Below are 13,859 nucleotides of genomic sequence, written 5' to 3'. Positions count from 1 at the left end.
TATCTATCTATCTATCTATCTATCTATCTATCTATCTATCTATCTATCTATCTATCTATCTATCTATCTATCTATCTCTTTTGAATCTTGCAAACATTGTTCTCAAAGCGACAGTGCAGTTTCCTTTGCACAACGCCATCATTCTCATCTATCAATCAATCTATCTATCTATCTATCTATCTATCTATCTATCTATCTATCTATCTATCTATCTATCTATCTATCTATCTATCTATCTATCTTTTGAATCTTTTAAACATTGTTCTTAAAGCGACAGTGCAGTTTTCTTTGCATGACGACATCATAATCTATCTATCTATCTGTCTGTACATTCTATTTCTACAGTCTTCACATTGGAATACAATTACAATAATGTGTTGGCCTTAAACATTTGTGCAAATATGCTTAAAATAAAGTAAGATTTTGGTCCAGGCACACTGGGCCGCACGGTGAACGCGAATGGATCGAGGGACAGACACACCCGCCTCCCCAACCTAAAGGGGCCCCGGCCCTTATTCAATACATTACTAACACAACATTCATGATGCATTAATTTGTCAGATTTTTTTATTTTATTTTATTTTAGATTTATTAGAAATAAACTGAATGTCCCCAAAATAAAAAAAAAGTATGGACTCATTGAGTAATGAATTATTTGATTTTGGTTTAAATCATTAGATTATCATCATAAGGGCCACTAATGAAATCCAATGCATTGTTGCACAGTGATATGCAAAATACAAAATTACTTGTTGCATAACGGATTCATAGGTTATCTCTCTATAAACATCACATTGATTTACTTTACAAACAAGCACACATACACAAACTAAAATGTCACTGCATTGAAGCACTTTTACTATTAAAAGTTTAAAATAGGCCATAAGAGCAATGTAAGAAAAAATCTAATAAACTGATTAAATAAAAGTAAAACAATACATAATAGCAATGTTATCCATATTACTGTCAATCACATTATTCCTCTTCCCTGATATCAGTTATTGGTTTATTTATTATAGCATTCGGTGTGCATTCACTTAAAAAGTCCTCTCTACAAACACAGGGATCAATGTTCAGAGTTTGGACATCTGAACTTGAAAAGAGAGGGAATGCAAAAGTGAAATGGCCTCATGCCCATCACTAGGAAAATTCAAACATTGTTGATCAGCCTGGTCTTCATCCAGCAACTCAGTATGCAGGAGCATTGCGGATTGCACAGCAGAGGACCATGGTGAAGATCATCTCAAAAACCTGGACCCGAAGCAGAGAGGAAATTATACACACAGGGACATTTTGGGATGGGCGGTGAGTTATTCTTAGTACAAGTCTGTAATTGTGCATGTGTGTACATTCTCACCATAATGACAGCGATCACTAGGGCGGCCAATCCAATGACATGGAGTTTCTCAGAGAACAGGTCCCTTAGCTTCGTGTGGCAACTCTGAATTTTCAATCAAAATAGTCTTAGCATTCTCTACATTGTACGTGCAATTGTCACAACAGTTTGTTGGAACATCAGAACTCTGTTGCATGTCTGTAAAATGTAGTAACCCACCCAAAACATTTAATTCATGCTTCAAAACCTAGTTAATGTGTAGTAAATCGGTCAATGCCACCAAAATAAAGTGTTTTTGTCATTGTGTGAGCCATACTGGTCAAATGTTTAGATGTTGTTTTACCATAGAAATATTTGTTAAATACAAATGTCACTTTTTTGTTGAAATACAACATACAACAGATACCTGAGAGATGAGCAGGTCGACTGCGTTGGTCTTCTTGGGACACAGAGAGGGCTGGACAGCTGTGAAAACTTCATTATCATCCCCTTTACCACAGCATTCAAGCTAGATGTTGAGAGAGTGTGAAAAAGATGGGATAGGGATTATTAACTGGCAAAAGCAGAGGAGTTTTGATGAGAGAACTGATTTTGGAAACTCACTGTGTCATGGAAGACCTCCAGGACTTTGGCAGCTGCCTGTCTGGATGTGGTGTCCATAGGATTCACAGCTTTAATGTATGCAGTATCATAGAAGTTAATGAGCTCAGTGGAGATCTGGACGGACAGAAAGAGGAGAGTGACACTCAAAATGAAGGTCTTAACATACAGACAGACTGTTTGAGTGTATATGTGTGTGTAGACATACTGTGTCCCTGTTAATAAAGCCCCATATTCCTGCTGCCACCTCACAAGCGAAGAGGATCACTAAACATGTGAAGAACTGAGGGAGAAAAAGACAAAAATGTGTGATGAAGAAAGAAGTACTGGAATAGGAAAGTATGACTGTGTAGTTTTTCCTAAAAAAATCATTAAAACATTATGACTAAACAGCACAACTGTTGTTGTAAAAAAAAGAAGCATGCTTAATTGTATTGAATGTGTACTTGTAGTGTAATTTAAATCTAAAAAATATGTTTTTTAAAAACTGAACTTGCAAATGGCCATTTAAGTTTAAGTTTACACTTTCATTACTTTTAAATAGTGCACTTCATCATAATGTAAAATGAATAGTTTTACGTTTGCATTTTAGGTACAATTTGAATTATTATGTTTTAATATAGTATCATATTAGTTGTACTTTAAAGAATAGGCTACACTTATTTTAACGTACCATAATGAAGCACATGTAAAGGACTTGATTTTATTTTTAACTCCAGTGTTATTTGATATTAAGTTAATATACTTTTAAATAAATGTACTAAATTGCAACATTATCATTACAAATTAATTTAATTATGTAATGTACAAGTAACAATAGGAATTACATATATTTTAGTTTGGTTGTCAGTACTTTCAGCACTACACTTTAATCATATTTCAAAGACAAGAAGTAATTATGAATAATTATGAATTATACATACAGTATAACCCCGGTTTCACAGACCTCTAAAATTCTGCTAATTGCATTTAATATTAATGTAAACTATAACACATTTTGGTAACACTTTACAATAAGGTCTCATTTGTTAACAATGAACAACATATTCTTACATTTATTAGCTTTGTTAATGTTCGGAAATAAAAATATTCATGTTTATGTTAGTTCACAGTGCATATAGTGTTAACCATGGTGTTTGCAGATACAACTTTTGATAAAATAGTAATAGGCTAAATGTGGATATTAACATTAACTGAGATTAATAAATGCTGTAGAAGTATTGTTCATCGTTAGTTCATGTAGTTAACTATAATGATAACAAATGAAACCTTATTGTAAAGTGTTTGCTACATTTTTATTTAACTGCAATGCAGGTAAGTGTCCAAAAACATTATATTCAGTTTGTATTTAAGTATATTCTAAAGTAAAGTGTACAAGAGTCTGGTGAAATTGGGGAACAATTAATGCAAACTGTAATGGTTTTGACTAATTAAACCGTAGCTCTTGTAAAGGTCTTTTGAAGATCAATGGCACATAAAGGCATGCAGAATGAACAGTATGAGTTGAGGGAAACCCACCGTTCCTAAGAGACATTGAGATTCCTGAATAGCTCCATAGCAGCCGAGGAACCCCACAAACATCATTACAGCCCCAATCGCTATCAGAACATACACACCTGAAAGAGCAACACAGATCATGTATGTATATGATCCTGACATCAAACAGTTAGAGATTCACATTAATTGCACATGTTCACACAGTTTTTTGTTTCATATTTATGAACAGGTATTGTGATTTTGCAACCGGCTAATGCAATATTTTGCCACTAGATGGCATGTGTGCAGCTGTGTTGAACATTACCTCAAATTTGAACCCTATTAGTATATTTGTGATTGCGTTTAAAACTTCTGTATGTGGAGTATATAGTCTTCATCCTAATGATAGATAAAAAAAAAATGTAGGATAAATAAAATAATGCACTGACTAACTGTAACTCAACATTGAGCTCAGTCTATTCCTCTTTTTTGTCTCACTTTGCTCTGTGGAATTTAAAGGGAAAAACTAAAAAAAGCTACTGAGTATTTTCCCGTCGGACTGACAGTACCATAACAGTAGCTTTAAACACTGCAAAAACAGAGAGAGCGAGAAAATCTCAGGCTCAGACTTGTAGGTAAAAGAGCATGTTACCATACAAACTATAAACAGGCATAGGAAAATCTAGTCTAAACAGGAAACGTCCACATAACAGAGACAGATCTGCTTTCTGTGCAGCATCTGAAAAGCACGACTGTCTCTAAACACATGGAAAACATCTCTGTAAATGTATCATTATTATTACTGCTCATACTAAAGTTTAGGGAGTTTGTTCTAAACCCCTAAATCAAAGAATTAAACTGTCAACGCTCGCACTGTTTAATATTCCAGTATGTTAGAAAGAAGAAAAGAAACACGTTTCTAGCTTCTCTTTTGAAAAATTACACTTACTCCACAGTCCTAATATATATGTATATACTAACATACTTTAAAAGAATATGCTTAAGTGCAAACTGAATTTGATGTTTTTAGGGATTAACTTAGTTAATTGCAATTGAATGAAAATGTATTATTGTTTAAATTTATATAGGACATCCAAAAATGAACACTTTGTCATTAATTACTCACCCTTATTTCATTCCAAACCTTTGGAAGACAAATGAAGATCTTTTTGATGAAATCTGAGATCTTTCTCTCACTCCATCGACAGCTAACTGAAACTTTGATGCTTCAAAAAGCTCATAAAGAGATCATAAAACGAATCTATATGAATTGAGTGTTTTAGTTTTTGAAGAGATTTGATCGCTTTATATGATGAACAGATTGAATTTAGTCTTTTATCCACATATAAACATTGATCAGTGAACATAAACAGAAGCTCAACCTGCTTGACACGCGATAATTAATCTCATTGGTTCTTGCAGAAGCTCAAACGTGCTGCGTAACACCAGAATGAACCTCATTGGTTCTTGCAGAAGCTCAAACGTGCTGCGTAACACCAGAATGAACCTCATTGGTTCTCGCATGTCAAGCGAACATGCTTTATCTTCCGTTTAACACAACTGAGTTGTGAGTTGATGAATATTTATATGTAAATAAAAAGCCTAAATTAAATCTGTTCATCATATAAAGATTTAAAAAATCTGAGTCTCTTCAGAAAATTTGGACTAAAAATCCACTCAATTCATATGGATTAGTTTTACGATCTCTTTATGAACTTTATGAAGCATCAAAGTGGTAGTTGCGTATCTGTCAATGGAGGAACAGAAAGTTCTCGGATTTCATCAAAAAGATCTTCATTTGTGTTTCAAGATAAATAAAAGTTTTACGTTAGATACGTTACGTTTTAGTCTTAAAAAGATTGTGTAGGCCTATATAATGTATATACTTGTATCATACATCCTCTTTTATATGAAACAAGTAGTCTATATGATGATGTATCCTCTTTTAGATTTATTTCATTACTCAAAACACTCTGCCCTCGCTGCAGCTCAAGCTCCACTCTCTGTTTAAAACTTATATTTAGGGATTTTAGAGTTTTCTCCAGCCAGATTTCTCTCTAAGCTGTAATGATTTCCCGGGGCGGCCGGGCTTGAACATATTTTTAGGGTTGTTTAACCAGCACTTGAGCGAACCCAAGCACTGCTCATTCTAATTTGTGGTGTAACGGGCACATGAGCAGGGCTTTTTCAATTACACGGATGTTCAGGAGCAGTGGGAGAAGAACTCTTCATCTCTCTCTTCTTTCTCTGGGTGGGCCAGACCAACAACCGTTTAAACTTCTTTAATCAGAAAAGGTTGTTGCTGCTATAAAAAGGAACAGGCGGAGCTCTTGCTCCTACATGTACTTATACTGAGTGGAGAGAGAGACAACCCGATGGTTTCTAAAAAAAATGAATGGCCGCTAACTCTATGCTAGTGCCCACAACAAGCTGACCTTGTGCCACTGAACTCTGTGTACATCTGCTGTGGTTAAGTGTGTAAAGGTGAGTGTGTGTGTGTATGTGTGCACATACGGGTGGAGTATGAACACACCCTGCGGTCACTTTTAGTCTTTCCCTGGTTCTTTTAAAACACGCTGTGGGTGTGTCTGCAGAATCACTGACTTCATGTAAAAACAGTCAAATAAAGTGTTATTAAAGAAAAGACAGGAATGACAACATGACTCCATCTGACTACATGACAAACAGGATCAAAGCTCTTATGCAGTGATAATGCGCTGATGCCATCATATTAGTTGTTTAAACACACACGTACACACGAAGTGATTTAGTGACCCAGTCAAAGTCCAGCTTAGACCCGGCTTCCCTCTTCCTTCCATCTTTTGAGGAGATGAACCTCTATTTCAGGAGTAATTGTTTCTCAGAGTTCATAGTGCAAAGGCTCCCTGATCATGCAAAGTCACTATATCCCCTTTCACACAGAGATTCCGGAAAATACACGGATAAAGCAACCCGGGATTTGACCCGGGTTCGTTTGATTTTGGTTCATTCAATTCTTTTTTTTCTCTGATTCGATCATAAACTAATGCATTACGTACCGTTTCACTAGCCTGCTTTCACTTCACTTCAGCGTCATCATTACGACACGGCATTGATTACGGCTTTTGTTCACACAGCGCGCGTTCCGGGACTGATCCCGGCAATGTTACTAGGTCCCCAACCCGGGATCAATCCCGGCATCAATCCCGGGTCGTGTTTGCGTTCACACAGAAGGTGTTCTGGCAATTTCCCGGCAATTTCCCGGGATCAGCGCGCTGTGTGAAAGGGGCTAATGAAATCAAATTCGACTGTTCTTATTTGTTTATGGAATATCGCAGGATTTATTATAAATGATTTAACTATGCAAAACATCATTATTTAAAAATTCATGTACCCTCATAATCTAGATTAGAGAAGAAATAAGGACACAATAGGGAAAAAAACTTGCAACTTCCATTTCATGCCAACTTTAACAAACTATTATTATACCATGGTCTGAATACTCAATTCTGATTGGCTGGAAGGTGTGCATTAAAATCCAGTCACCGTTCTATATTAATACGCTGTTTTCATTGAAACACACACACACACACACGTAACTCGACACACAGAAACATTTAGCAGCAGAGAAACTTGATACCAAACGCTGGCCTGTGACTTTTATTAATAAAGTAGCTAAGCTACTGAATCGCTACATTATATTTCTCAGCAATTCAACTCAAAGCTTTATTGTTAATAGAGAGAGACGCTGAACAGATGCAGGTAATTCACACACGCATCTCTCATCACTCTCTATCTTTCTCTCTCAATAATTAATTCAAATAAATGTAATCTTCCAGCACTGCTTGATCTCAGTGTCTGATTTAAAGCAGGCAGAATGCCGTAACTGACCGTAATTCAAAATAACCTTAACTTTTAGTCAAATATTTCCTTCATGTCGTGCATTAAAATCATTTAATGCACAACTAGCCATAGATTATCCCTTGGCTCACATAAAGGACATTCACACAAAGGAAGTTTATACATTTTCAATGTTTCAATGCATTTCCTGTTCAAATACTGTTATGCTTACTTGATTGTGAATTGTTTATTTATACTGTACATGTCCTTCAGTTGTTCTGCATCTCTGTTTTGTCCTTTTTTGTTTTGTCTGCATTTTTGTTGTGAGGAGAATATTTTAAATTATTATTCTGCTCTTTACTTTTAACAACATTGTACAGGATTATATATAATTATAAAACTAACCCAAATTTATACCCAAAATTAGAATGAATTACACTGACACAGTCCAAATAAATGTTCCTTATCTAAATCTTATCAGATGGTCATGATGGCAGGGTTTGGGTGGCTAGTTTAAATAACAAGGTTGGATAATTGGAACAAAACTAGTAGTTTACATTTAAAATCTGAACCTACTTAAGGAATAAAACAGCTGTTGGTTCCACTATTACATGCAGCTGAGCTGACTATTGTATTTATAATTGAACTTTATAATTAGAACTTTGTCATCAATGGCCAAGCCAGCTGTAGTGTGTGAGCGGAAGTCACTTACTGATATAAAAGGTTCCTGGTGCTTGAGTACCCTCAAACTGGAGCATTAGGAGGTTACTGGTCTGACTGTCATGGCGAAGCCACAGAGCTACACCCAGAATCACACCACCAGCCAGCTGAAAATAAGAGAAGACCAAAGAGAAAAACAGAGCGCTTTTCAGCAAAGATTCACTATTTAAATACTGAAATTCTACAGGTCGTCATCGCCCAGAAATGTTTTTTTCAATTCTTTTTCCGGAGGTCATTCCAGGGGTCATTTCTTCCTGCATTTGGGGAAGAAACATCTGACAGGTTTAGTGTTATTCAAGCACAAAAAAAAAAAGGGTGGGTGTCCTCTTCGGTCCGCTGTGATACCCTCTGTTTGTTTATTTTTTTGTAATTCAGGAAGCAGCAGCTTCACTCAGAGAATTGTGGAAGTCAGGCAGATATATTTTTGTGTTGGCAGCATGTAAAGTACAATGACAGGAAACAATATGCATCTCGAGAGAGTATGGGATTGGTGCTGTGGATGTGATATCGCACAACATCATTCTCATGAAAGCTGAAGGTCTTGGATGAAAACATTCATTTAAATGTGCAGCATTGGGAAGTAGACTTTTATTAAGATGAGTCAGAAAATTACGTGATTTTTAGTTTTAGTTTTTGAACAACTCAGAATGCAGTACGCATCATTTATTTCCAGTAATGAATGTTATTCCAAAATGTTTGTCTTGCTGCTAAATGCCAATTTGACATTTCTCAAAACGCATAATTAGTTTTACTCTATGATATCATTCTTTGAACATCATGTGATGTTTTAATCACAGCAGACTGTATGTCAACCTTTTATAAAGTTATCGCAGCATATGTGTGTGTGTGTGTATATATATATATTATATACAATACAGTATACACACACACACAAAGAAATGCAGACCATTATTATCAACAAAATTTACTAAAACAACTTGTTTGCCTGTGATTCTCTTTCGTATTTGCTTCAGTTCTTTTAAGGTGTATTCATGTCCCTAAAGCACATGGACATACTTATAGAGTGTAAAAATATAGCAAAACCACAGCTAACCCTCATTCTACAGGAGGCTCTCTGGAGGGACACACATTTTCACACAAACTCTGACTACACTATGTAACTGACTGAGATGCAAAAGAAACTATGCTTTAACAAAATATTATGCATGCAAACACCAAATTATCTATGACATGAGATGCAGTTATTATTTAGTCCAGTAAATGTACAGGTATGTGTTTTAAATTTCCTTAAACTTAAACTCTATTTTGTTTTCCTTTTCCTTTTTGGGCATTGTTTTGATTCTGTAAAACAGCAGCATGGATATTCTTCAAAATCATATTGTGCTCCAAAGAAGCCATACAGGTTTGGAACGACATGAGGGGGATGATGACTGACTTTTCATCTTTTCATTTAAATCTCAAATCCAGTCAGTGAAGTATTGCAGAAATCAGACAATACATAAAACAACAAAAAACACTGTGGAAATAATCTGTGAGAAGAAGGGTGAAAAAAATGGGGGGGGCACAACTAATCACTTCAGATGGGACGATTGTTTAGAGTCAGAACTTTTTGCTTTTCTGCTCTGAAGACTTGACTTAAATCAGGACCTTTGGATTAATTTAACTCAGGAACAATCAAAATGACAAGTTTGTTTATATATAGTATTATACAGTGTGACATTAATATTCTACATTATATTAGTAATAACAAATATCAATATGATATAAATGTATAATACCATAAAATACCTTTTCTTCTTTTTCATGATAAAGATATACAGGACAAATGATCAGAACTTTGGCTAGATCCTTATGGTAAAGGTTCTCTATGGACAAACGTTCCTCCAGTAGGCTAATAGAGTGTTTGTTCAAAGTTATCTGGTCTTTAGTCATGCTCTCAAAACATTAGCACAAAAACATTACTTAGCTATATATTGTTTACAACCTTTTTTCCTGTAAGGTTTTAGTTGACTGTTTTTTAAATGTTACATTTTTTATTTTAGCTACTCGTTTTAGAATCTTCAGAGAACATTCCAAAGTAACGTTCCCAATTGTTTCCTTAACGATTGAAAGTAAAAACTGGACAGAGAACATTCAGAATTAACGTTGTCATAACTTTATCATTTGAACATTAGCAAAAAGGTCTTACTTGAAGGTGTTTTTGTTAGCTATAGGATTACTTTAGACTTTTTTCAATAGTAGTACAAGGAACACTAAAAATAATATTGGTAAACAAGCAAACTTACCCAGAAAATGAAGTTCAAGAAGAAAAGCATATATTTGATGCACTGAGAGCAGCCGGTAACAGCCATGGCTTGATGTCGTCGAAGCAGGCGCTGAAATGATGCTGGTGTGGAGGAAGATGAGGAAGATGAGTGTCAGTCTCTGTTCAACAGATGATTTGAGTGGAAGTGCAGGCAGACCGGATCTCAGACTAGACAACCCTCGAGCTCATGTGTTTATATAAACCCACTGAGCCGTAGAGAGAGAGAGAGAGAGAGAGAGAGAGAGAGAGAGAGAGAGAGAGAGAGAGAGAGAGAGAGAGAGAGAAAGAGAGAGATATGTCCAGTGCCAAGTATATAAACCTTGTTTTAATTGATTAAACGGCAATGCATGAGGAATCTAAATTCACATCAGTTGGTACAAATGGTCTCTATATAATTTACATTATAATGAATAACATATTCTCTACATTTTATTTGATAATTTGTATAATCTATGTTTTATATTATAATTTATAGCCTCTCTTCTCCATAAAAACGAATTTTGTTTTCAACATTTCGCCTTCCATTTAGGTCTAGCCTACAAAAAAGTGAATTTAGAAAAGTTACCTCCTTTACAACAATTAAAATGTTTCTAACAATGAATGTGGTGTTGATCAATTATTATTATGAAGGCATGAGCGGGGCACAACATAACGCTAGTTGTCGAAACATGACGAAACTTAGTGTATTTACTTTGCCATATCAACACTAAAATTAAGAAATCTTCAGAAAGATATCACTGAACATTTATTTAAAACAGACAAACAAAACAATAGGTTAAAAGTTAATTTCAGCCTCGATTTGCGTCGTTGTAACTACAACTTCCAAGATGCATTGCGCGCAAGTTCTCGATAGCTGCTAGCTGCTATGCTAGTTAAACGGTGAAGCAGGCAGGCAGTGGTTTATTTGACCACTGTTGTTCAAAACCTTTGATAATGAGTTCTTCAGACGAAAAATGCAAAGGCACAAAACGACCCGCATCTCCAGATGAAGTATGTGATTTCCATCTTCATTTATTTTTGAATTAACTACAGCAGATTTGGCATTTTGGTGTGCCAGAAATGTTAGCAGATTGTTAGCAGTGGGCTGCAACTATTTTTAAATGTTAGTCGTGTGCCAAAGTTACACTTTGCATCTTTTTGTATCGGGTTACACATGCATCTTACTAGTGTATTATCTGCCTTTTTGGTACTTTATTCTGCTTTAGCTATAAATAATTTTGCATAACTACTGTAGATAATTCAGTTCCAGGTGATAAGTTATGTGTTAAGCGTTTTCTGCATTCATAGATAAACGTCATTTAAATTTTTTTATACATAGATATTTTATTTATATATACATATATATATATATATGTGTGTGTGTGTTTAAAAAAAACTTTATATATTATTAGAACTAATTTTAGAACTAAAGTGCTTTTCTATAACACTAATGAATCAACTGAATCTGTTTTAACCTTTCAATGCAGACAGGATCCACAAAATGGACATCGGCAGATTTAGGGACAGACGAAAGGAAGCAGAAGTTTTTGAGGCTGATGGGAGCAGGAAAGGTACACTTCTTTCTGTTATTAATTCATCTAAACTGTTTCCAACAATTATTAACTAATTTGAACATGAACATCACACATTCTTGCTTCAAATGTTTTCATGCATTGACAGAAAGAGCACACTGGACGCCTTGTTATTGGGGATCACAAGTCAACGTCTCATTTCCGCAGCGGTGAGTCTCTAGGGTGGAAGTGAAGGGTTGCTGGAAAGTCATTGCAGTCTCCTATTGTGTTGGATGAGACGCTTCAAAATCCCCGGTTTTATGGGGACTGGATCAGATGACATCCTGTACGCCACATATCCTTTTCCCTACAGTGCAGCTTTAGAGAACATGCTCTGACCTTTAAACCAACCACCGGTAATTTTCTGTCATTAACTGTGCACATAGGACTAGTTACAATGCAGTGTACACTTGTAAAATATAAAACAACTACCTTATTCCAGTTTCTTATTGATATACGCTGTGTGAAACAAACCATGAGGGAGACATTTCATTGTTATGGGAAAATGCTTGAAATTCTACCAATGCTATGTTTCTATTTGATGTAATATCATCAGCGTTAAAGCAAAAATGGCATAAAATACACTCATTATATATATATATATATATATATATATGTATATGAGTAATATATAGTATATTTTTGCCATTCCTCTTGGAATAGAAAAATTCTAAATTTATAGCTAGAAAAATAAATAATTATGGGAAATCTATCATCACCATCAAGGCAAAAGTGGCAAAAAATGAGCCATCAAACTTGTCATATTATATATGTATATATTACCAATTTTGCTTTGAATCTGAATATGCAGTTAATATATAGAAATTAATATACATAGGTGTGTCTATACTATATATATATATATATATATATTATATATATATAGTTGATCAAAACCTTTCATCAAAGTTGTACATGAATTTTGAACAATTATACCCGTTCTTGTCTTAGGACAACTTTGATGAAATTTGATTAATTTCAAATGTTGACTACTGTATATATATATATATATATATATATATATATATATATAGTATACTTTTTGCCATTTTTGCTTTGATGCTGATATAGCAATAAAAATTGATATGGGCAAATACTGACAAGTATGAGGGCCTTTTATCATTTGTAATGGTGTTATATTGTATTTGTTTGTGTGTCTGTAGGGTCAGAGGATCAGAAGATTAACGCAGAGCTTGAACACCAGTACCAACAGGGTCTGGATGGGAAGATGTCAGGGAGAAACAGGAGACACTGCGGCCTGGGCTTTAGTGAGGTCTGAGCACTCTCTTATAAGCTGTGGTGTGAAATAATGTTGATACTTGAGATGTTCATATTGAATGTGCTGTGCTTCCTCTTCACAGCCCGATCCCCCCGCTGCGAGTCCGAGCGCTGCCGTGTCTGAGAAGTCGGACAGTTCAGAAAAGGCCAGTGAACGACCATCAGAACCACTCAAGGAAGAGAAAACACCTTCTAACACAGAGCTCAAGAAACATGAGGAGCACACAGACTCAGAGGACAAGAAAAAAACTTTTAAAATGGCATTTGTAAAAGCCACATAAATGGCTTTTTTCTTTCTTTTTTTTTTGCAATTTCTTGATCTCCTAAAATGTTCCAGTAATTGATTGAAAGTGAGAGCACCTTTAAAATGGATTTTTTAAAAAACAATAATAATTATGTCTGTGCCATGTTATTTGGACTTGCTTGAACTTGTTGAGAACTGTTTCTTCACTACAAAATAAATAAATAGTTCCTACGAGAAAGAAAATCCGGTCTCAGTCTACTCAGCCCTTGACATTTCATATGAACACGAGGATGGGCAGAAACTGAGGTTATCATGAAACTGGGAGACATTAAGTTGCAGACAAAATTTGCATTGTGTGTATTAAGTCAATGTGTGAATATCAATAAAGAGAAAAAATTTATTCTGTGATTGTGATTATAATATACACATATACACAAGAATAAACTTTCTTGTTAAACTAGGAAATAACACCGTGCCTGTAAACAATTATGAAATTAGAGACAATTTAGAAGTTGAATAATGCTGTTTCTGGAACTGCTGTTTTAAAATGATGATGTAAAAAGTGTAATA

At 35.0% G+C, this 13,859-nt stretch overlaps 2 protein-coding genes across 2 annotated transcripts; one reads left to right on the top strand and one right to left on the bottom strand.

Annotated features, from left to right (window-relative positions):
- Positions 1–552: 552 nt before the first annotated feature.
- On the bottom strand, positions 553–10,382 carry cd81b (CD81 molecule b). Its single transcript, XM_077194467.1, has 8 exons — positions 10,198–10,382; positions 7,944–8,058; positions 3,455–3,552; positions 2,145–2,219; positions 1,940–2,053; positions 1,743–1,844; positions 1,358–1,441; positions 553–1,251 (listed from the first exon to the last, which is right to left on the bottom strand). Exons 1-8 carry the CDS (start codon positions 10,261–10,263, stop codon positions 1,189–1,191), a joined length of 717 nt encoding a protein of 238 aa, XP_077050582.1. The 5' UTR covers positions 10,264–10,382; the 3' UTR covers positions 553–1,188.
- A 668-nt stretch (positions 10,383–11,050) lies between these two features.
- On the top strand, positions 11,051–13,349 carry cunh11orf58 (chromosome unknown C11orf58 homolog). The gene is made up of 5 exons (XM_077194486.1): positions 11,051–11,207; positions 11,684–11,767; positions 11,877–11,937; positions 12,931–13,040; positions 13,129–13,349. The coding sequence occupies exons 1-5, from the start codon at positions 11,151–11,153 to the stop codon at positions 13,324–13,326; spliced, it is 510 nt and encodes a 169-aa protein (XP_077050601.1). The 5' UTR covers positions 11,051–11,150; the 3' UTR covers positions 13,327–13,349.
- The last annotated feature ends 510 nt before the right edge of the window (positions 13,350–13,859 follow it).

The sequence above is a fragment of the Siphateles boraxobius genome, unplaced genomic scaffold (assembly GCF_051911475.1).
Source record: "Siphateles boraxobius isolate OS27281-9 unplaced genomic scaffold, OSU_SipBor_1 32, whole genome shotgun sequence".
NCBI lineage: Eukaryota > Metazoa > Chordata > Actinopteri > Cypriniformes > Leuciscidae > Siphateles > Siphateles boraxobius.
The sequence above is the reverse complement of the archived record's forward strand: the minus strand, read 5'-3'. Positions and strand labels throughout refer to the sequence as shown.